This window comes from Eptatretus burgeri, chromosome 17 (genome assembly GCF_056783735.1).
Source record: "Eptatretus burgeri isolate ZD-2024b chromosome 17, Ebu_testis_v1, whole genome shotgun sequence".
Classification (NCBI taxonomy): Eukaryota; Metazoa; Chordata; class Myxini; order Myxiniformes; family Myxinidae; genus Eptatretus; species Eptatretus burgeri.
In genome coordinates this window covers 54,472,321-54,497,628 of record NC_140977.1, presented here as the reverse complement: position 1 = coordinate 54,497,628, position 25,308 = coordinate 54,472,321, and the positions used below count along the sequence as shown (strand labels likewise).

Below are 25,308 nucleotides of genomic sequence, written 5' to 3'. Positions count from 1 at the left end.
ACTCTGCTGAGATTCGCCTTGCGCTCGGCGTTTTATAGGCCGGCAGGAGAACGCATATGCAAATTTCTGGATCAGAACGAGCTCGGGGGCGGAGCCACGCTCGCCCATTGGACGGAGAAAAAGGGGCGTGAATCTCCCCTGATCCTAGAATTTGCATATCTTGATTCCACACAGACGCGCCTGGAGGCGGGGCCAAACCGCCCCGCGCTTGCTGATTGGACGGATCAGAAGTGGGCGTGTAGCATTCCTGATCCGAATTCTCCTCGGAAAGGCCGCATTTTTCACTCGCGGCTCGGCGCTCGTCCCGTACGAGCCCAAGACAGCCTGACGCTCGGTGCTCACAGGTGGTGCGGGAATGGCTGCAGAAGGAGAGAGGTGAAGGTGGTGGAGGGTTTATGGTGGTGGTTTATGGCCATGGTGCCATTCGGAATGGTGGTGATGCGATGTTTGCGGGAGCGAGTTGTGAAGGTAAAGATCGTGGCTGTTGGCGTTGTTGTTGTTGTGAAGCAGCGTTGTGGTTGGTGGTTGGTTCAAAATAAGGATAGAACAGAAAAATGGCTATCTCAAAGCGTCGCAGCCCGAACGAATCACATTTATTCCCTCTAAACAACGGGTTTGGGGCTAACTACACATGTACTTACAGAGATATCTCACCTACGGGACCTGAATGGTTTCCGAATTTCCACAACCGCAACACTATATATATATATATATATATATATATATATATATATATATATATATATATATATATATATATATATATATATATATATATATATATATATATATATATATATATAGTTACACCATCATATGTTTGTCTATTTCAACAGTTTTTGGGACACTTGTGGAGCTACCCACCCCCGCCCCAAAAATCCTCGATTCGCTTTTGCCAAACCTGATGTGACGTCACGTTGTGGAAGGTTCCCATTGCAGGCACACCTCCGGAATGCTTCACTCGTCATGACATCATAAGCATGCCTTCGATGCATGGAAAAAGTTATTCCTGTATTTGACTTCCAATATGACAATATAATTTCATCCAGAGCGATTTTGTATTATTTTTTGGATTATCCATAGCAATAAAACTCAATATGTTTTATATGATTTAACTATTCATTTGTTGTTTATCTAATATTCATACTATTCACTCCTCGTATGACATTGTTTAACATCAACTCAGCTTGGCCTGTTTCCTCGAACCCTTCCAAACCCACAAGTTCACGATGCTGAGAACTCAGGTTCAAAAGCCATATGCTCTATGTATTCGTCCATTGTCTCGTAATGTCCTTTTATCCATGTAATAGTGTTTGTCCTGCACGTGATGTTTGTACAATCTCCTCCATAAACCTCAGATCAATGTGAAAAAAAACAAGACATGATTGCGGCCACGTGAGGATACCGGATAGGCCTAATAGGCAAAGTAAATTGGGATGAAGGAAAAGTGATGAGTTTAGTGAAGTGCATGCAATCGCTGGGGTGTGACGTGGTAGGGGAGGGGATTACACTGGAGGAAAGGGGGAGTGGGGTTGGAAAGGGGCAGGTCACAGCAACGGTTGAACAACAACATCAGCCAATTGCCTCCGTTTGTGGGGAGGAGGGGTTCTAAGGGATTTTGAGGGGCTCTGGGAGGTTCAGAGAGATTCCAAGCAGTTCAGATGGATTTTGAGTTTTGAAGGGTTCTAATGGATTCTGAGAGGTCCAGAGAGTTTCTTAGTGATTCTGAAGAGTCTGGATGGATTGGGATTCTGAAGAGCTATTAACTGTTTGAGTTGTTTTGATTGGTTCTAACTGCTGAGGAGTTTTGAGGGGTCCTGAGGAGTTCTGGGTAGTTCTGAGAGGTTCTTAGCATCGGAGGGATTCTGAAATGAGGGGTTCTCAGGGATCCTGAAAGGTCTTGAGAGGTTTTTTGTGATTCTGAGTAGTTTGGATGGATTCTAAAGGCTTCCGATGAGCTATTAAATCCTTGGGGCTGAATTTACAACAGGCGTTTTGCGAGCGTCTTGCCAACACACGCCTAACCCTTAAACGGGGACAAAAACATCGTTGTACGCACATAGCTAGTCGCCCGTCCAATTTACGAAGGGAGATAAACAGCCGATTAACCTGTGCTCATCGAAACAGTCGATTAACCTGTGCGTGTCTAAACAGCTGATTCGCCGTGCACGTCGAAATAGCCGATTAGCCTGTGATGTAACCAAGTTTGAAAGTAAAATGTATATGATGTTCCACGCATGTCTTGCCTCATGCATATTCATGTCTTGCCTCATGCATATTCATGTTTTGCCTCATGCATATTCATGCTCCACCCATGTGTTGTGTGATCTCCGCTCCAGAGGGCGAGCGGACTCTTCTCCGGTATGGCGGGATGTGTAATTTTGTTGAAAAGGCACGGTTTTTACCGACGCATTTGTGATATTTTAAATTGAAGAAAAGGTGATTTGAAACTCTTCAAGTGTTGGTTAAACTGCCTGGAGCATTCTTATTCAAGAATCTGGACACGTAGGCCGTTACAGGATAGTAAAAACCTGACTTCACGCTCGTCTCACCACCAGGAGGAAATAGTCGCCATGTTGAACTCACTTCATACGCGGTCTGTTGCTGGTTCGTCCAACTCTTCCAGGTCTTCACTCATGTTGAAGGCCAAAGTAGAGGCAGCCGAGGCCTCTGTCAGAGCTGCCATGGGATACAAATCAGACGAAGCTCGATTACTACCCGAAGAGCAACAGATGCAGCAAAAGATGCATCTTCAGCAGCAACAGATGCAGAAATAAATGAAAGCTATGCAGCAGCCGATATATCTCGAACAGCTGAAGCGGCAGGAAGAGGCTTCTGTGGCTAAGGCCCGTTTAGAAGTGATGTCTGGTGTTCTGTGTTGGGGCAGATTCGACAACATTTTGGCAGCGAGAGATCATCTACACCTGCGGAGAAGGTGAGAATGCTCTTGTCCAGCGACAGTGAGTCTTCGCTACCATTAATTCTATCTGAAGACAATACTGAAGGTATTCCACTGGATACCTGTGTACGTGCTGACCCAGCTATGTCACTCGAACCAGTGTTATTTCAAACAGACCCCCTTTCACCAGTCGTCAATGCTGCAGCACCAATCCATGGAGAACTCAGATATCTAACGTGTCCAACAAGCAAGTTCTGTCTGCTCAGTATAATACGATGCCAGCTCCTGGTCTATCGAACGCAACTCATCAGACACCAACTAATGCTTTATACACAACCTTCGTGTCCCATCACCATTGCTAAGAGTCACTGCTGCACATAGACCCTGACTGTGTTAACATGCCCAGTTATGAACTCGTGGTTCACAAACCCACCTCGATTATGACTGCTCGGTGTCCCATGGTGAATACTGACCTTAAGTCGCCGTCCAGTGGGATTACAACCGAAAAACAATCGGGTTATTTCTCACCAAATCCAATGTACACCCATATATGCTGAGAGGACATACAACACACATTCGGCAGCAACATTCCCAGTGTCTAGCCATTCACTATTGGGTCAAGAAGTCAAGCCATCAGTAATTCCAACAGCGATACTTGCCATGCAGGACTGTTTAAACTATTTGTCTCGTCGAGACTTCCTTTTCAAATAGGATATCTGTGTTTGACCATAAGCCTGAGAAATTCAGGACGTGGCGTTCAGCCTTCTGGAACATGATCAGAGGAGTACTGCTAGCATCCAATGAACAGTTTACCTCATGGTTCAACACATGGCTGATGGTTCAGAATCCAAAGCACTCGTAAAGTGTCTTAACCAAGTCTACATTTCTAACCCTGATGTTGGTTTACAACAAGTCTGGAATCACCTTCAATAAAGATTCAGCAGCGATGAAACAGTTACACAATCATTGCTAAACAAGCTGGAACTTTTGCCTCAATTCTCTCCTCATGACCGCAAAACTTTGCAGAAGTTTAGCGACACAATCAAGGAAATAGAGGCTGCCAAAAACGATGGTTCCCTTCCCAGATTTGCAGCTTTGGTTATATCTCTGTTCCTCAAACCAATCATAGCAAAGCTTTCACCTGACCTCATGGATCGTTGGAGGATGTCGGCCTTCAAGTATAAAGAAACCCACAATGTCACTTTTCTACCATTTTCGATGCTCGCATCCTTTATTCGGTGCAATGCAAAGATTAAAAATGACCTCAGTCTGATGGTTTCCTTGGGATATGATGATGGATCACGTTCTTCAGCTACTAAGGTGAAAGCTTCACTCACCACGAAGAACAGAACGTGTGCCTTCACTGGTGATGATCTTCCAAGGGTCAGAGTAAGCAAGACCAAAGTCATGGGTGAATTACTGCCACAGATTGTCGAGCAAACGACCGCAGCAGCTGCATTGCCTTCTGAAAATTAGCACACTCATCGTTGAATGGAAGATCCACAACAATTTTGCCCTATTCACAGGATCAAACATCCTCTTATGCATTACATAACATTCATGCATATTTATGCTCCGCACACACGTTGCGTCATCTCTGCTGTAGAGGGCGAGCGGACTCTTCCCCGGTCTGGTGGGACGTGTTGTGGAAAAGGCACGGTTTTTACCGATGCATTTGTAGTATTTTTAAATTAAAGAAAACGTGACTTGAAACTCTGCAAGTGTTGGTTAAACTACCGAGAGTATTCTTATTCAAGAATGTGGACACATAGGCCAGTACAGGATAATCACTCTTCAGCGATTGGCGACTAACTTTGAACGGGTGATCATCACACGATTTGCGATTCTCCACGCGTCTAACGCTTAAACGCCTTTCGTAGATTCTGCTCGATGAGTTGTTTTAAAGGTTTCTAAAGTAGGTTGATGAGTTCTGAGTTATGCTTGCAGCATTTTTCTGCCATTTTGCAAAAATGGGGGCTGGGATAGGGAAAGCCGGGCAGGGGAGGTGTTATAGAGCTCACTATTAAACCAAATAGCTTCCAATTATGCATGACACAACTGTTAGAAGACAACAAAATGCCTCAAAACAGTTTGTTTGTGAGAGTAACAGAATCGGTGGTAGGAGAGAACAAGAAGGATCCATGGTGGAAGAGATTGAGTTGGCGGATCCATGACAGAAGAGATCGAGGAGGATCCATTGTGGAATAGATCGAGCAGGAGGATCTGTGGTGTAAGAGATCTCGGAGGAGCCATGGAAGAAGAGATCGAGGATCCATGGAAGAAGAGATCGAGGATCCAAGAAGAATCTGTGTTGGAAAAGATCAATCAGGGGGATTCATGGTGGATGAAATCGCCGTAACTATTTTTTCAGGAAAGTTACACTAATTTAAGGTGGAGTTCCCTGGAATATGCTAACTCCAGGTGATTTTTCTCATGTCCTTGAGCCTCAATCTGATGCAGGATTCGAACATGGATTGAAATGATTGTGAAGCTTCACAAAATAGCAGAGTGAGCTGGCCAGACCCCACTACCCAACAAACAGGGGATGGGGGACGGCGAGTCGAGGGAGGTACAGGGTGGGGGTTAAGTTGTTGACATTGATGACCTGTCCCGTTCGAGCTCACACTGCCCTCTATGTCCTGTTAATCATTCCAAACACTCGTGATGTTGTACCAGAGTTGGGGACGGGACAAGGAAAAGCCAGAGAGGGAGGAAAACATCCAAACAGTGAACACTCGTTTGTTTACCCGGTCCCGGTGTTTGTAACATTTTGGTTCCGAAACCGAAAACCATCATTAACCTGAACCACATGTTGCTCGCTGTTAAACAGTACAATCAAGTTCACCATTGGTTAGAAAGCTATCATTCATTAGAGTTAAGTTAGCAATGTAAACTCCTCGTGTGTGACTATGCCCCACCCTCTCCCTCTTTTCAAGTTTCCTTATTTTATAAATATTGGTATTTTTTTGGGGGGAAGGGGGGCAATAAGGGGGAAATTAAGTAAATGTTCTCCTTTCTCCTCTCTACCCCACCCCATAATCTAGTTTTGTGTCTGGCTTCTCCACAAATGTTAAATTATTATACACAAAGTACATACTGTTCTGTGCCTATTATAAAACACTTCTTTGCATCTCTTACACCAAAAAAATACATCACTTGGCCTCGAGGTATGCACACTCAGGTTTGAATCCTGACCCAGCTATAAACTGCCATCTTGTTGTTCAACAGGCTGGATGGTTCATCAACGTGTGTGCCGTCCCTCAGATGGACGTTAAACTATGTGGCCCATCTGCTGGCATTAGTTGGTTGACTTTAAAGATTCCACATTGTCCTTCACGAAGAGTAGGTGAGTCATCACCGCCACCCTCAACAAATAACAAATTCCTGCTCAAACTATGTAATCGAGCATCAAGCCTGGCCAACCAGTTCATGAAAGACTTGGACCAAAAACTTCCCCAGCCAACCCCACAAGAACGTGGGACTAATTGTGGCTGACAAGAACAGACTTCAGCTTCCAAACCTTTTGAGTCGATATGTGGGTCAGACAGACGGCCAGACAGAATAATATGGGCTGCCTGTTGACCCAACTAGCTGAGCCTGGACCTGCACAAATCGTGTTTATTTCCAATTAGCAAGACATGATCCCAGCAGCAGCAACCCTGTGGGACTGTGAAGTGGGTTTGATACCCACCATTGGAGAGGTCGGTGGGAAGGGGGGCATGCTCAGGGTAGAAGGGGGGGGTCTGTGATAAAAGTACGAACATCGGGAAAAGTTTTTTCCAAAAAACAGCTCGAAACAATAAAGAATTCCATGTTATATTGTAATCAATGGCATCACGGTTGGATTCGAGAATAGAGAAATTTCATTTGGATTCATGTCAACTGATTGACATCACATGGAATACATGCATGTACAGTGTAAACTTTTTCTACTAAAGGTGTTTTAATATGTTGTGACGTCAACACGAGACACTAATGATGGAATTAGTCATCGATACCCACTTTTTCGGCCTGAATAATTTAGATGGAATCTCAGAGATTTGTTAAATTTAAACATTTCAATGGTCACAGATCCAAATGACATCACCCTCAAGCATCACCTTCAAAGTGGAGCCAGGTTTTTTTGGAAGACTTTATATTCAGGTTGGTATTTATAAAAAAAAAAAACATGAAAAAAATGCAATATTGCACCGTTAAGTGTGACCTTGTGAAAGGACCAGTTTTTGTATGTTTATGGGTCTGGAAACTGCAGATTATAAACAGAGATGTCGTCGACCGAGAATTAACAGGGTCCAACTACACTTTTTTAAAGTTTGATAAAAATGAAATCAAAAATTCAAAGTGGAATTTCCGCTATCTCATAACATTTTATTTTCATATCGTGTGCTACAGAACAGGGACATATAAAGGTTACATAAAATAATCTTACTTAGTTTCCTCTGTTGCCCTTCTACATGGACTTCTTCTAAATTTGAAGGAAATGTCAGATAGACCCTGTTAATTCTCGGTCGATGATGTGCCAAGTGCCAAGCTGTAAGCATCGAACCTTGATATCTACCTTTGGGGTGGGGAAGGGATGCACTTTGTGTATGTAGTGTGATATCACCTTGGTGATGTCATTGTGCCCACCCCATTGTTCTCCTCCTAATCCTCCTCCTTCCACCCCAGCAGTCAATAAACTAGGAATTTGTACCAACGTTGAGTTGATGTAGCACAGAAATGGCTAAATGGCCCTATTATATATATATATATATATATATATATATATATATATATATATATATATATATATATATATATATATATATATATATATATATATATATATATATATATCCCGACATGCACAGCTTCTGGGAAACACCATGATGAATCGGAGGTCGGTATGGCCACGTTCACACGTTTAACTGGACGGACCAGTTTACAAGTGAACCAAAATGACGTCAACCCCAGGCAAGTGCTGAACTGCATTGGGCCTGGGTGGACCGAGGTGTTGGTGAAAAATCAAACAAACTCCATTTTGGCCTGGTTCATTTCACTCATATGCTTAGGTATCCCTAATCAATGCTGCGAACTTCATGGGGCCTGAAATATAGCACCGATAAACGTCTGCACAAATTAATACTGGAGCGCGGTCGATGGCACACCATCATAAATCCCGACGCTTCCCACCTAAATCAAAGTTGAAAGATGGTAAAAGGTTCCACCAGGAATGACCCAAGAGCAAATGTTGTTAATTTTATTTTTCCCATTTTGACCCCTGTGACTCTAAGTTCCCACTCCCTGCAGCATGACCATGGGTTAAATTCCAAAAATCGTTCCATATGTTACATGTCACCCAACGTTCATTGCACATACAAAGTTTCCTGAAAAACAGTTGAAAGTATGCACCGTAATTGCATTTTTTGGTGTGTAATCTTTGGACTCCACCCCTGGAGGGCAGGGCCAAAAATACACTGCTCTCTCTCACTTTTGTGCCATGTGGTGATCATCTATCTATAATTCCAGCAATCTGTGTGTGTGTCTGTCTGTCTGTCTGTCTGTCTGTCTGTCTGTGTGTGTGTGTGTGTGTGTGTGTGTGTGTGTGTGTGTCTATGCGACCGCAGTTTCTCGACGACCGCCGGTCCAATCAGATTGAAACTTGCCAGGAATATTGCCGCAGCCCCGTAGATGTGCCTTTTCGAGGTTTGATATCAATCGGACGAGCGGTTCCCAAGTTACGGCCATTTATCTGTCGACCAATGACAAGACACGGTGCTATGACATCACGAATGACGTCACAATTAATGCTTATTTATTTTTTTATTATTATTATTTTTCTTTGCATGATTGACGGTCCGATCTGATTGAAACTTGCCAGGAATATTGCTGGGGACCCGCAGATGTGCCTTTTCAAGGTTTGATATTAATCGGACGAGCGGTTCCCAAGTTACGGCCATTTATTTACCAAACCAATGACAAGACACGGTGCTATGACGTCATAAATGACGTCACAATTAATGTTTATTTTATTTTAAATTAAACTAAACGAACTCTTTATATTCCTCATCACATGTTCACGGCAAACACGGATCACAACAATTTAAAGGACACACAAGGAAGATTAAACACGGGATTTTAAAGATTACTCCTGGAATCTTTCATTTATACAGAAAAATGCCGTAAGACAAGACAGCCAGCAAAAGAGGAATTATGATGGCAAAGAGGGGGGCGGGAGAGAGGGGGGCAAGAGAGGGGGTGAGATAGGGGAGGGAGATAGGGGAGGGAGAGAGGGGGTGAGAGAGAGGGGGAGAGAGAGGGGCGAGAGAGGAGGGGGCGAGAGAGGAGGGGGACGAGAGAGGAGGGGGCGAGAGAGGAGGGGGCGAGAGAGGAGGGGGGCGAGAAAGAGGGGGCGTCACAATTCAAGAGAGGGGGAGAGAGGCGGTGGCGGGAGAGGGGTGTGAGAGTGGGGCGAGAGAGAGGAGGGGGGAAAGAGGGGGCGAGAGGTGGGTGAGAGAGGGGGCGAGAGTGAAGAGAGAGGGGGCGAGAGAGAAGAGATAGGGGCGAGAGAGAAGAGAGAGGGGCGAGAGAGGAGGAGGGGGAGAGAGGAGGGGGAGAGAGAAGGGTGACAGAGGAGGGGGAGAGAGGAGGGGGAAAGAGGCAGGGGAAAGAGGGGCGAGAGAGAGGGGTGACAGAGGAGGGGGAGAGAGGAGGAGAGAGGAGGGGGAAAGAGGGGGGGAAGAGGGGGTGAGAGAGAGGAGCGAGAGAGGGGCGAAAGGAGGGGGAGAGAGGGGGCAAGAGGGGAGGGAGAGAGGGGGTGAGAGAGAGGGGCGTCACAATTCAATAGAGGGGGAGAGAGGAGAACGGGAGAGGGAGTGTGAGAGGGGGGTGAGAGAGAGGGGCGAGAGAGGCGAGAGAGAGAGAGAGAGAGAGGGGCGATAGAGAGGAGCGAGAGAGAGAGGCGAGAGAGGAGGGGGAGAGGAGGGGGAGAGAGGAGGGGGGAAGAGGGGCGAGAGAGGTGGGCGAGAGAGGTGGGCGAGAGAGGGGCGAGAGAGGAGCGACAGAGGAGGGGGGAGAGAGGAGCGAGAGAGAGGAGTGGGGAGAGAGGAGCGAGAGAGAGGAGGGGGGAGAGAGGAGCGAGAGAGAGGGGACGAGAGAGGAGGGGGGAGAGAGGAGGGGGTGAGAGGAGGGGCGACAGAGGAGGGGGAGAGAGGAGGGGGGACAGAGGAGGGGACATAGGAGGGGGAAAGAGGAGGCGAGAGAGGAGGGCGAGTGAGGGGGAGAGGGGGCGGACGTGCCTTTTCAAGGTTTGATATAAATCGGATAAGCGGTTCCCAAGTTACGGCCATTTTATTGCTTTTTTCAGTGTTGGAAAGGTAGACATTTGGTAGACATTTGTGAATACATTTACAGCCCGCACTAGTAACTACAACGTTTGGTAATATTTCTGCACAACCGTTTAGGGGGAGATAATGTGATGGAAAGAGCGGATTACAACATCCACACCACACCACCCCCCTCCCGTTTTTTAAACTTAAGGGTGGGGATAACCAGGCCCAAGGATTCATGTGCGGATTAAACGAAAATTTTAACACCTGCACGATTTGTCGACATCAGTGTTCACCCTCAAAGTTGTTTCATTATCCTGGGAGTTTCTGCATCGCGGTAATTAAAGTGGAAAGAGACTGGAACGACGCTTTTATGTTATGTTACAATCTACATAATGCATAGGCACAGAGAGGAAATGAATAAATAAATAGTGAGGAGGGAACGGCTTAAACAAACAAAAAAAACAAAAAAAACTCTACCCATGGCATCCCAAGCCAACCAACTCCACACATGGCTTACCGACTTCCTCGATTCTCTTATATCCAACGTGTGGCTCTCAACGGAAAACCTTTCAATCTCTGCAAGCCTGATGTTGGATTAATGGTTAAGTTGGATGGCTTAAGATCTCAGGGTCTTGAGTTTGAACCCCGTTGTGCCATTGAATGACACCAGGTGGGTTGACTCATCCCATAGCCTGTCAACCTTCCGAGGTCGGCCAGCTTATTGGAAACAGGGGGCACTGCATCAGCCACACTCCCAGCAATGATGTAACCAGCAGCCACAGGCTGCATACGAAATGATTATCTGCTCTCCCTATCAAGGCTGGAGTGCCCCAAAGCAGTGTTCTCGGCCCAGTCCGATTCCTGATCTTCATCAATGATCTCTATGGAAAATCCTCTGATGTACAGTGCCTTCAGAAAGGATTGGCACCCCTTGACTTTTGTCACATTTTGTTGTGTTACAGCCTGAATTAAAAAATGGATTAAATTTATCTTTTTTGTCACCGACCTGCACAAAATACCCCATAATGACAAAGTGAAAACATGTTTGGAGAAATTTTTACAAATTAATTAAAAATTAAAAGCTGAAATGTTTTGCATCGATAAGTATTCAACCCCTTTGCTATGACACTCCAAATTGAGCTCAGGTGCATCCAATTTCCTTTCATCACCCTTGAGATGTCTCCACAACTTGATTTGAGTCCACCTGTGACCGATTCAATTGATTGGAAATGATTTAGAAAGAAACACACCTTCCTGTACAAGATCCCATAGTTATCAGTGCATGTCAGAGCAGAAACTCTAACATGAAGTCCAAGGAACTATCCGTAGAAATCTGAGACAGAAATGTGAGGAGGCATGAATCTGGGGAAGGGTGTAAAACAATTTCGAGAGTGTTGAAAGTTCCCAAGACCACAATGAGCTCCATCATTAGGAAATGGAAATAATATGGAACTACCCACTCTGCCGAGAGCAGGCCATCTGACCAAGCTGAGCAACTGGGCAAGAGGGACCTTGGTTAGGGAGGTGACCAATAACTCAATGACAACCCTGACAGAACTACAGAGTTCCTTGGCTGAGATGGGAGAACCTGCCAAAAGGACAACAGTCTCTGCAGCACACCTGGAGTTTGCAAAAAGGCACGTGAAAGACTTTGAGAATATGAAGCAAAAGATTCTGTGGGCTGATGAGATGAAAATTGAACTCTTTGGCCTGAATGCAACGCACTACGTCTGGCGGAAACCGAGCACAGCTCATCACCCATCGAGCACCATCCCGACCGGGAAGCATGGTGGTGGCAGCATCACACTATGGGGATGCTTTTCAGCAGCAGGGACTGGAAGACTTCGATTTACATGCTAACAGGACAATGACCCCAAGCATACAGCCAAAGCAACACTGGAATGGCTTCAGAACAAGAACATGAAAATCCTTGAGTAGCCCAGCCAAAGCCCATATTTGAAGATTGTTGTTCACCGACGCTCCCCATCCAACTTGACAGAGCTTGAGCAAATCTGCAAGGAAGAATGGGAGAAAATCCCCAAATCCAGACACACCCAAGAAGACTCGAAGCTGTAATCGCTGCCAAAGGAGCTTCCACAAAGTATTGACTCGGGGAGGGGGGGGTGGGGGGGGCTGAATACTGATTGACACAAGATATTTCAGCTTTTAATTTTTTTATTTATTTGTAAAAAATTCTAAAAACATGTTTTGACTTTGTCATTATGGGCTATTTTGTGAAGATTGGTCACAAAAATGAAAAAAAAATTAATCCATTTTAAATTCCGGCTGTAACACACCAAAATGTTAAAAAGTCGAGACCTGAACTCCAATCCACCTGCAAGGTCTTCATCCGCAACTTGATGGGGTGCTGCTCTCCCCTCTCGGCTGGCTTTCCTGCCTCATACCTTGATGCCATGGAAATCAAGGCCTTCAACATTATTGTAATCTCCCACAATGAAGCTGAGTCAATGTGCATATCACTTTGCCATTGCAGACAGGTCAGCGGTCTCTGTCTTCAACTGCCCTCCTTTCTGGTTTTACTCCCTCTGTCCTCACTGTACTTTGTCCCCCCACTCCAGGTTTCTGCAGGGCACACATGGTCAAACATCAACCCCCTTTCTGGTGAAACTACCTAAATCCAGAATTGCTGTTCATCTCCACTCATTCGTTCCTCTTTCTTCTCACTTGTGGAACCAACTTCCACATTCTCTTCAATCTCATTCTTCCCTCCACATCTATTAAGACAGCTGTTCACCACCATCTCAGATAATCCCCCATCCAAAACCATTGTCATTTTTGTCTACCCTCATGAGCAGACCTCCCCCCATCGCAACTTTCCATTTTTTTCCTTCCTGAGTGTTTGTTTCTGTATCTCTTATCCACTCCCTGCATTCTCCCCTAGCCCTCAACCTTACCTGTACACTCTGTTGTCCATTTCCGTCAGCCCTGTTGCTGGCATTTTCTCCTTCTCTTTCTGCTGTTCATTATTATGTTGCGTCTTGATCAGTTCTATGTTATAGCTCTTCCATAAGCCTCGACACCTGTATGCAAAAAAAGGGAAGGGAGGCAGGGAGTGTAACCGTGTGTGTGTATGTGTGTGTGTGTGTGTGGAGGGGTGTAGGTGTCGGTGGCTGTGGCCGTTTTGCAGCCTTACCTTCGTCTCTTCACAATTCTAAGTGACCACCTGTAAGCGAGACGAACAATGTTCCACGATGACATCCAAACAAAGCTTATTAACTGAGGTAAGGAATATTACACGACAAAAAAAAAATTAAATATAAATTCACTTTTTACTCAGTTTCCCTCTGTAGCATTCTTGCTCTGATGCTGAAAACATCAGTGATTGCTCACTGACCAGTGTGATCACTCCTCATTTTCATAAATGCCAAGGTGAGCCAATGAAAAAAGCCAAGAATTCACAAGGTTTCGGAAAAGCGATGATAATAGAAAACCCATAGAAAACCAAGACGCCAAGGTGAACAACGAATAGCCAAGATCTTGTGAAAAAAGTCAAGGAGTGGTCACACTGTCACCTACCACCCAATCACCCCTCATCATACCCACTCCCAATATCACTCCTTCAGGATTAAAAAAAAAAACTAGGGAGTTCATCGAATACCTTAACCCCACGTAGTCTTGAGAAAAAGGGACACGTGAATGGTCTTTTCAACCCTTGCTTTGCGTTTCCGAGCACGATCCACATTAACCTTGCTCGCAAACTTTGAATAACAGACGCGATGGCAACCATACGAAGCCGATGGATCAAACGGAACGGTCCAGACTGGAACCTTCTGCCAATTTTTCTTGGATAAACTGACGATTTGGAAGAATCTTAGAGAACAAGCTCGAATGAGCCAAGATCCTCGTCCTCTTAATGATGACGCCATAAAAACGAATATGACATCATTGTGATGTATCAGGTTTGCGATAAATTATCCGTGCTAATGCCCGGCTTGATTCCCGCAAACAAAATTCAAACAAACTTGCCTAGTTTCGGAGATAATGGTATAGCGGCGATAATTTTTAAGGCGATTTCCATTAGCGGAGATATTTTGATGTCATAACTTTTTTTCTAGGAGGAATTTTCAAAATCGGAGATGGTTACTGTCTGCGCAGGGTATTTTTACATATATATGCCAAGTTTCAGGAAGTTTCGATGAAAACTGTAGGCTGTGAAACAAATGAAACAAAAAACAAAAAAATTACCCCCATGTGGGGGTGACGGTCATCTCTATAATACCACAAGTTCTCAATGTTCAGTTATGACCGAAGACTACTGTGCAGTTCTACTGCGCAGCTCGAACTGCTCAGTTTGGTTAAAGATGACTCGGCATTTTGGCGCGCGCGCATGAAATTATATTTTGAAAATAAATGCCGACGTTTACATTTTGGGTTTTGAAACTTTTTCACCTTCGGCGGAAAATGTATAAATATAAAATTACCCCCATGCGGGAGTGACGGTCATCTCTGTGAGAAAATATATAGCCTCCTGAAGGTAGGGCAGTTTTTGCAAACTTTGAAGTCACGTGACACGAAAACGAAAGCGAATATCTAAAATCCGGCCTGACAAAATTTAGATATTGTCCCATAGATTTATATGCCACAATCAAATTCAAGATCGCTTGAGAAATGTAGGAGATAGATTTTGAAAATCGTCATTTTCGCATTTTTTGCCAACTTTGAAGTCACGTGACACGAAAATGAAAGCGAATATCGAAAATCCGGCCCGACCAAATTTAGATATTGTCCCATAGATTCATATGCCACAATAAAATTCAAGATCGCTTGAGAAATGTAGGAGGAGATAGATGCTGAAAATCGTCATTTTCGCATTTTTTGCCAACTTTGAAGTCACGTGACACGAAAATGAAAGCGAATATCGAAAATCCGGCCCGACCAAATTTATATATTGTTCCATAGATTCATATGCCACAATCAAATTCAAGATCGCTTGAGAAATAGAATTTGAAAATAGTCATTTTCGCAACTTCAAAGGCCTCGTGACCTTGACCTTCGGTGACCTTGAAAGTCATACCAACTTGTACGTCTCATCGACCTCTATCAGGATCACTAATGACCAGATCTCCCGCTTCAACTTCATTGTGAACGGACGGACGGATGGACGGACGGATCGTCACCTCTCCTCTCAACACCAATATTATTAGGTCATGCTCGAAGAGATGACCTAAAAAGGCTAAAAATGTGTTTTATATTTATATTTCATTTCTCCTTCCTTCCTTCTTCGCGAATCGCATCGGCGTTTTTGGCCATCTTCCAGATCACGTGACGATCAAACGGGAAGGAAATTCAAAAATCTGTCCAGTTAAATACAAGATAATATTTTTTACTATCATAATCAATAAACAGTTGCCGAATATCTTGTAGAATGGCAGACTAGATAGGTTTGGAAAATGGCGATTTTTATAACTTACGTGACCTCGTTCCTGACCTTGAACCCGGACAAAAGTTATATCGTTGTGCAACACTCATCGACCTCTACCCACATAGTAAGTTTCATCAATATCGGAAAGAAAAATTGTTGACAGACGTACGGACGGACATTTGGTCCGGCTTTATTAGGTCATCTCGGTAGAGATGACCTAAAAATAGGAATGACGTCATATCAATTTTTATTGACATCTCGGTCTGAATCTCGCGGTAAATCCGCCCTCAGAGCACGGGGGTACGTCATATCAATTTTTATGACGTCATAGTGATGTATCATATGTACGGTAATTCATCTCCGCTAATGCCCTGTTCGATTCCCACAAACAGAATTCAAAAAGCTTGCCTCGTTTCGGAGATAATTTCTAGGCGATTTCCATTTGCGGAGATATTTTGACGTCATAACTTTTTTTTCTGGGAGGAATTTTCAAAATCGGAGATGGTTACTGTCTGCGCGGGGTATTTTTACATATCTACGCCAAGTTTCAGGAAGTTTTGATGAAAACTGTAGGATGTGAAACAAAAACGTCCACAAGAACAACAACGTGAGTAAGACTTCGAGATCCTCCACGAGGATCTAAAAAGATGCATTTAAACAAACAGATCTTTTGGACGAAGTTAGCTCTGTGGTTGCATTGCTAGGCACACCATTTTGTCTGAATCTCACTGTAAATCCGCCCTCAGAGCATGGGGGTACGTTTTAATTGGTCTCGAGCGCCAAATTTAATTGGTCGAGACAGTATAAAATTTTGCCCAAGTACAACTAAACTGGAGGATTTTGGAAGTGCAAACAAGGCGATTTGTGTTCCACAGTGTTCAAATCTAAAACTATATTTAAAAAAGTTTTAAAGGTTGCAGTAAAAGATTTTCAGAAGTTTACCACTGTTGCGGCAGCATGTTATTAATCACCTTATTTCAAACGTTACATTAGGTCTTCATTCCTGTTGTTTGTGTCCTTTATGTCGCCCCTAAACACAGTAAGTTTCGTGTTTGGAATGATTTTCAATCTTGAGCAAGTTTCTTGGCCTGGGTTACAATACTGGATGGATCGCCACTCCAATGCAGGATATTTGATTGCATGTTTCAAGGTGGTAGGTAACCTGCCTAATCTTCAGGAAGGACACTGTGGGATCCTTGACGTCTGCCAACGCAAGTAGGTGGTACAGCCAGTTTAACATCCACCCAAGAGACGGCACAGACATTGATGCATCGCCCAGCCTGCGAAACATAGGGATGACGGTTTATAGCTGATTCAAGATTCAAATCCCTCAGAGTTGAATGTGCCTCCCTCAAGGCTAACCTGCCAGTCCAACCTCCCTGATGATGCGTCCAAGTTAATTATTTTGTGCCTTGATAGGAGAACGATTGGGGAGGGGGGGGGGGAACTGAGAATTTGATTATACCGTATGTTAAAAATGATGCCAAGGATGAACGACACAGCAAGGAATCGGAAGCGACAGAAGCAATTTTCCAAACTCACCTCCTTTATTCACTTCATTTAGTTCTAGACCAGGCAGCACAGCTCGTATACCTCCTTCAAGGCAGTGTAAAGTTATACAAAAACTGTACAAACGTACAAAATGAGATAAAACAATGGAAGGAGTTCTATATACAAGGCTGTGATACTGTATGTACAAGCTCAACAGCAGCATGGACGGAAAAATAAATAGGTGTGTTTAGCGATCCAGATTCAAAATGATTGAACGTACGTTGTGGGTTACCAATCAAAAGATAGCGTGAGAGCAGTGATGCAGACGGATCGGCAGGAAAGAACATCGTCACGCCATTCGGTGTGTGCGACTCCAAAGAAGGAAGTGCGCCAAAGGGTTCGATCAGCCGTGGCTCGACAGGACGCCGTGCAAACAGAGGGTCCAAGCAATCGCTTTACTCGAACACCGACTGGGCGAATCCTGCAGAACTTTCACCAGTTAACCTTCACAATGCAACAAGGTACAATCAATTAACATGGACAAGCGTGCGATATGAACATGTACTTCAAACGCTTCAACCACAGGCGTCCTTTTGGGAACAAGAGAAAGTAAACAACAGCGAAAAAGAATCTCCACGACCATGACAGCATCTAAGATTTTGGACATAGAGAAAAAAAGTCATATTTGGAGCAACAAACGATTCACATTTCTCAAAAATGCTACATGTATTGGGGGAAATTAAATAAATAAAAGGAAATGCAAGACTGCTTGGTTGATGTCTCACAAAGCAGGCAAATGGTGGCGTTTACGGCAGTTCTTCGAAACAAATCCGCTCGTGTGTCCACTCGCCGTTTGTGTAACAGAATGTTAATGCTGGGAATAGTTTTACCACAAAGAAGGTCTGCACACAGGTGTCTGCAAAATCATTGGTGGAAATAGTCTTGGCCACAATTGTCAACGTTGGAAGAGGGCCTTTGTCCGGAAGGAAGCAAATCTATGAGCAACGTTCGTCTAAAAGGAGTGAATGCCGTTGGAGATTGAAAGTAAAAGCCGGTACATTTAACCTGATCACATTTGGTTGAGGTACTGAGATAATGAAACACGCGTCAAACAGCAAGAAGAACACATCAAACGTCCAATCCAGCGGACCCTCGCATTGGTTGTACCGAAATCCTTTCGAGCGGATCCTCGTGAGCTGCTCTCCGAACAGCTCGGAACGAGAAAGTTGAAGGTCACAGTGAACTTCGGGGTTGAGGATGAAGCTCCCCTGAATGCGGCAGAGGCTCTGCTGGGGCGAGATCGCGTGCGGGCGTGCTGTGAGCGGCCGAAACGGCCCGTGCCAGGTCCGTGAATCGTGACACGTAGTCCACGCTGCTCTCGCTCATCATGCATGCCAGCTGGGTGTCCACCTGGGTGTGAGAAACAGAAGTGCTCGCTTGTGCCGAACATTGAGGGCTCAATCAATTTGAACCCAAACGAGCCGAGCAGTCGAAAACGCTAACGATGTCATGATCATAAACAAAAAGAAATCAAATGCTGGCGAAAAGCTTCTCGTTGCAGTCATCAACGGACCTCGGTCACATCTGCGAGGTATCGCGTGGAGAGGAAGGGGTCATGAGAGTTTCCGTCATGGGCTGATATGGGAGGCACCACCGCAGGCGCGCCAGTCATACTCGTAGCGCCGACACGCCGGCCTTTGTCCGGCGAGACCACGCTGGCTGTAATGGCAAAACAAAAACATTCAGGTCTCAAGTGAAGAACAACAGCGCTTCCTCGGATGTCCAACAAGTTAAAATATGCAAGCCCTTAATGCTATTACAACTGCAAAGTGTCAGGAAAAACGCGTGAAGAAACCTTGTTGAAAACGTATTCCTGCTCTTGCATGTTTCCCATAACCAAGCATCAAAAGAACATCGATGACGACGAACATGTCACCGTAATGACTTCATTGGAGAGCCTGAGCCCGACAGGAGGAGGAAGAGGTTTCTGGTTGCTGATCCGCTCGCAAACTTGTTCAGCAAAGTTGCCTTGCGGATCGAGCCGCACGTAAATGACGCCAAGTCCACATTTAGTGTGATGATCAATTTCGCAACACCACCTTGTTAATATCCCCGCTAAAGGCTGCCGGAGAAGAATTACGTCAATGTGTGGACTGGATGTGAAACTTCAGTGAATTCCCCAGAAATTTCTGTGGAGACGTCTTGCCAAAGATTGGTTGCAAAATGTCACATGCTTTTCACAACCAATCGTGAACACCCAAAACAAGTGATGTCACACGGGCTACCTGCACAAATTAATGGGATATTCGCCAAACTTGCAAGGATGTAAAATGAACAGTTTGGAAATGATTAGCGAGAGCAATTAGCCATTTTTTGAAGTTTGACCTCGGTTGTTGTTTATGACCCATCAAATGTGGGGCGGCGCTAACACGAGAGGGGTTTGCACACAGTGTGGCCCATTGTCCTGTTCTGCACTTTGTGTGTGTGGGTTTGTTTTTGTGATTTCCCTGCAGAGATTGTTTTGCGGTGGCAGCCATTCTTACGATTCAATCAAACTGTGCAGGTGTCGCAACTATTGAATTGACATTTTTACCCCGCGTGCGCGAAGCGAAAAGTGTGGTTCAGCAATTGGTTCACTTTTATGTCTGTCTGTCTGTCTGTTTGTCTGTCTACAAGCGTCAGTTTATCATCGAGAACAACTTCATTTCGATTGAATGTTATCTTTTGAAAACGAATCGGAAAATGAACCTGTGATTTAGCAGTGCAGTGGTTCGGATCTGAATTTGTCCCGATCGCACATGCGCAGAGAGAAGTGAGATAATTTTTTTGTCTGTCTGTCTCCCTGTCTATCAGTGAAACAAAATTGAAAACAATTCCGTTGGAGAAACTTGGTTTTTAAGGACTTCACAAAGGACGAATTATAATTAATGTAACGTGTTAGATAAGGTGGTGTAAAAGATGCTCCATCAATGGCGGTAAACTTCTGATTTTTTTTTCTCTGCAACCTTTAAAATATCTATTTTATTTCAGTTGAATCATATAATTGAACACTGAAGAACACAAATCGGCATTTCACGGCGTTTTGCATCATCAAAACTATTCAAATTTTCCGCTCGCAGACCCTGCCCGATGCCCTTGTTTCTCCAGATCGTGCGGAGTAAGGTGTTCTCTGAACTCTCTAGTTTGTTCAGGTATATATTCTCTCACACCACCCTGAACCCCTCCCACCCTAATTACTGAGTCGCAAAACGTTACTGAACATCACCCCGAGAGTCATCTGAAGGTTTTGATATAATGACAGGTGAAAGAGGTAAGGAGTACAGGAGAACACTTTTGCGTGCACATTTGCATCGCTTTTCAATGGAACTCGCAAGAACTATTTGGAAACATTCTCCACGTCGATGGCATGCGGGGCTGGTGGGTTGCCATTTCACTTGTGTACGCAGACTAGCCCAGGGGCCATGAAACTAAGCAGGGCACTCATCGCATGCCGCTTCCACCTTTCTTCCTGGTTCACCATGTTGTGCGTGCACAGCAAAGTGCAATGTTCGTCAATTGGCACTGAATCGTCTTCAAATTTTAAACTAATTGTTTGATCGTATGAATTAAAGTATAAAATTATGTATTCATTTTTTGAAATCGCTTTGCTGTCCTCCGAACCAGAAGGGTGTGCCAGCAATTTCTGGACAACTTCTTGCATTGGAATCAAATGTTTCGGCCAAAGTTTAATCACATTTTGTCCCATTATTTACCGATTTTATTGCCATATTAGTTGCAGCAGAACATTTATGATTATTTATATTTGATTATATGGATCATTGTAATTAAAAGCACCAATTCAAGCGTTGTCATGAACTGTGTGGATCTGCTTCAAAGCAAACAGGATGATTCCCATTCGTTTCTTTTACATCTGCATCGTGTTTTGGCCAATCACGTGATCCGGTGGAATATAACCGCGCGATAAAGTAGTGTCCATCTGTAATCAAGAGGAGACTATGCAGCTCTGTGGAGGTGGCCTGTTTTGCAAACTCACAAATAAGTCCACCAAGCGAGATGTCTCCAGAGTACCACTGGGGGTCGTGTGGGGGAGAACTGAGCCAAGGTGTGCTCGGAAGCTCCGTCAGTGACCGATCCACATCTTCTCCATTCATCTTTCGTGGAGAAAGCAAAGTTTGTCCCACTCCTGGGCACAAGGAAGAGAGAAAGTTTAGGTTAAAAAAACAACACCGAGAGATCCATGATCGGACGACAAGTTCCATTTATGCTGACCCTACCTGAGGAGTTAATGGCAATTTCAATGATGGCGTCACTGACGTGGCAAGGGGTGCCACTCTGAGAAATGCCCTCCTCGGGGGTAGCCGGGAGAGAGATGTCCAGCAGAGTGGAGACGTGGGGAGGTGAAGGGGCAATACAACAGCTTTCACTAGGCATCTCGTCACTCTCCCCCTCTTCGCCAAGTTCATTGGCAGTCGCGCCCAGCTCCGAGGTGTCGCGCAGGGCTAGTGTGACCAAGGGCACTCTGCGGCTACGTCGTATGATCTGAGTGGGTTGAATGCATTAGTCAGCGGTATGTGTGCAGCAATCAATCAAAAATCCCAAGCATTTGTTTTTCTCTCCTCAATACTTCCTCCATGCCAAACAAAGTCCTTACTGGCTGCAGTACTGAAGGTGTTCCTCCATCGGTCACTTTTGCAGACCCCTTAACGGTGTCATCTTTGTCGAGCGAGTCGGCCAGAGGGGGTACGCATTGTGGAGAGGATGGCAGTATGCCTGCAGATTTTGCAGCAAGATTGATGAAACCTGTTGCGGAATGTGAGACACGAGTGATGGAAAAGGAACCTGGTGAGAATCATTCATCAAACACTCTTCAAATGATTTTTCAGGACTTTGATGAAGAGAAGACACCAACACTCTTGATGGAATGCAGGAGCATGAAATAAAATGCTACGCACAGGTAAGGTTGTCTGCCTCTTCACCTTTCTTCAACGACTCTGGAACGTGAGAGTCGTGGGGCAGGATTGGGGAAAACATTCCGGTACCTGTTTGGCAGAACAACATAATACATCTTCGTGGGGTACATGTCAGGTTAGTTCAGGGTAAGCGTATCTACCATTGAGTTCCACAATTTAGCTTCCATTACCAACTGTATAGAATCAGACTACAAAGTATCATTCTTGTGTTCTGCGAGTAGGGTGTTGCAAAGAGTTATCAGTCCCTTGAAGGGCATTCCAATTAATTCCTCCTGATTATCTGGCCAGTGTCTACTGTAACTGATGGTAATGGTGCCAAACATTAGCCACAGATGAAATGAACTTTGACAAGACATGCAGGAGCGTCGAAAAGGAAATAATTAATTCCCACATGGAGGTACGATCGTTTGGGCACAAAATACAAACTCACAGAAACGACTTCTCATGGTGTTCATTTGAAATTTAACCTTACAGGCTGACCTTCAGTGCCACAACAAGCCTCAAAAATCAGTACCTTATGCGAGATCTGATGGGATTTCTCCCAATACAAATTATGACTGGGGCCAACAGTGCTTACCAGCTGCAGAGGAGTTGGGAATGATGGACAGCTCGTACATATGGCGTGTGGGCTGTCCCGTCGGGCGAGGGAGAAGTGTGCGCTAAAATAAAACAAAAATTACAATTTACAAAGCGGCACAGTTATTCACATCCCTCCTCCCCCCCCCAACCCTCCTCCTCACCTCCCGTCAAAGGGTTCAAGATTATCCGACATGTAATGAAAATCGAAGTAAAGAATAGGTCAAAATTCCATCCAACTCAACCTAATATCAAAATTTTATGCAAACAAGCTTCTGAACCTTTTGTGTTATCATTGCACCAATGCTCATGGTGATTTGCTGTAAAATGTTACAGGTGTAAATAAATCCGTTCAAGACTTTTCAATCCTTCGAAGCAATGTATTTACACTCAGAGGCAAAGGTACATGCATAAGGGAAGGAGTTTATTAACATGACAGGTATAAGGAGACAGAGAGCGAGAGAGAGACAGAGAGCGAGAGAGAGACAGAGAGCGAGAGAGAGAGAGAGAGAGAGCGAGAGAGACAGAGAGCGAGAGAGAGAGAGCGAGAGAGACAGAGAGCGAGAGAGACAGAGAGAGCGAGAGAGACAGAGAGCGAGAGAGACAGAGAGCGAGAGAGACAGAGAGCGAGAGAGACAGAGAGCGAGAGCGACAGAGAGCGACAGAGAGCGACAGAGAGCGACAGAGAGCGACAGAGAGCGACAGAGAGCGACAGAGAGCGACAGAGAGAGAGACAGAGAGAGACAGAGAGAGACAGAGAGACAGAGAGAGACAGAGAGAGACAGACACACAAAGAGACAGAGAAAGACAGACACAAAGAGACAGAGAAAGACAGGGACACAGATAGGCAAAGAGTCAGATAGGCAAAGAGTCAGAGAGGCAAAGAGTCAGAGAGGAAAAGAGTCAGAGAGGCAAAGAGTCAGAGAGGCAAAGAGTCAGAGAGGCAAAGAGTCAGAGAGGCAAAGAGTCAGAGAGGCAAAGAGTCAGAGAGGCAAAGAGTCAGAGAGGCAAAGAGACAGAGAGGCAAAGAGACAGAGAGGCAAAGAGACAGAGAGGCAAAGAGACAGAGAGGAAAAGAGTCAGAGAGGCAAAGAGACAGAGAGGAAAAGAGTCAGAGAGGCAAAGAGACAGAGAGGCAAAGAGTCAGAGAGGCAAAGAGACAGAGAGACAAAGAGACAGAGAGACAGAGAGACAGAGAGACAGAGAGACAGAGAGACAGAGAGACAGAGAGACAGAGAGACAGAGACAGAGAGACAAAGAGACAGAGAGACAAAGAGACAGAGAGACAAAGAGACAGAGAGACAAAGAGACAGAGAGACAAAGAGACAGAGAGACAAAGAGACAGAGAGACAGAGAGGCAAAGAGACAGAGAGGCACAGAGACAGAGAGGCAAAGAGACAGAGAGGCAAAGAGACAGAGAGGCAAAGAGACAGAGAGGCAAAGAGACAGAGAGGCAAAGAGACAGAGAGGCAAAGAGACAGAGAGGCACAGAGACAAAGAGAGCGAGACAGAGACAGAGCGAGAGCGAGACAGAGACTTTAATGGCGGTTTCTACGGAACACACCTGCACGACTAACGGCTTACGCAATGGACGGTTCCGCATCTTTCTCTGCTGGGGTAGGTACATCTCGGGTTGTTTCTGAAGAACGCGGGGAAAGAAGCTTCATCAATTAATAAATTTAACTTATTCTGGCATCACACAGCCCATTTACCCAATAACATTTGAAAGATATTAAGAGGACAGATATTTCTCGCACATGGGAGCAGACACAAACTGCCTCAAGATTAAATAACGAATCATAGCTGCATTGAATTAACATTTTACTGTTACAGGAATCATCATCGATTTTTATAGAAATAGATATTCATGCATTTTGCCAAACATTATATATGTGTGTGTATACATATATAGTTTGCCTTGTGGACATTCTCCCACTTGCTATCCGTTGAAATTATGAGTATCAAGTTACATTGATGGAGTCGAGCTGCTGCCGGAAAGCCATCTCGGCATCATGGTCTTCACAAGAGGAGCCGGTCTGCTGAAGGGCTGCCGGTAGAGGTGGCGCGGGAATACGGAACACGACCGCATTATCTCTCTGGCCCCCATCGGAGTCCAAGCTTTGTCTCGTCGCTTCTCCGGCCACGGGTCCCATCAACCCAGCGGTCTCGGGTGTTGCCGCAGGCGCGGTGGTCGCGGACGCTGCCAGGCCACCGATTCGCGCATGCGGCTTGGGACCTGCAATTTGTCGACAAGTACAAAACAACGTGTAGGTACAAAGAGTAAACAAACAATATTGGTGCAAAGACTGAACAGCTGTTGCAATACAATTCTAACAAGGACATAGCTTCGTAGTGCAGAGCTGTGCTTATATGGGATGATATTTCGAGTTTTAAAATAAAAAGGAAGCAAAGAAAACAAGTTCAGAGTCCCCCACAAAAGGAAAACCGAGTGCAGCCACTATTTCAAACATAAGGTCGAGGTGCTGCCATCACCAAACTAGAGTATGATCAAATAAATTGTGCACTTCTACAATATACCCCCCCCCCACCTCTTTTTTTTTTTATCAAAAAAGCATAGGGATGAACAGGATTCAAATTAAAACAGGTAATTTTCATACATGTGTTGTCACCAATGGACAGAAAAGCCCCTGAGGAGGCAAACTTTTCACCAACTGCATT

The 25,308-nt window shown here is 44.9% G+C and overlaps 1 protein-coding gene across 6 annotated transcripts in view; it reads right to left on the bottom strand.

The window, feature by feature from the left end:
• Positions 1–17,120: 17,120 nt before the first annotated feature.
• CRAMP1 (cramped chromatin regulator 1) overlaps positions 17,121–25,308 on the bottom strand; it is a 41,281-nt gene continuing 33,093 nt past the window's right edge. For all 6 annotated transcript variants that reach the window (XM_085862886.1, XM_085862883.1, XM_085862888.1 and 3 more), the window contains 9 exons: positions 24,600–24,865; positions 24,194–24,268; positions 22,631–22,712; positions 22,036–22,122; positions 21,735–21,883; positions 21,358–21,622; positions 21,117–21,266; positions 18,657–18,802; positions 17,121–18,493 (listed from right to left, as the gene is read on the bottom strand). In XM_085862886.1, the coding sequence (XP_085719012.1) occupies positions 18,317–18,493; positions 18,657–18,802; positions 21,117–21,266; positions 21,358–21,622; positions 21,735–21,883; positions 22,036–22,122; positions 22,631–22,712; positions 24,194–24,268; positions 24,600–24,865 (1,397 nt within the window). In that variant the 3' untranslated portion in view covers positions 17,121–18,316. The remainder of the gene's footprint in view (positions 18,494–18,656; positions 18,803–21,116; positions 21,267–21,357; positions 21,623–21,734; positions 21,884–22,035; positions 22,123–22,630; positions 22,713–24,193; positions 24,269–24,599; positions 24,866–25,308) is intronic.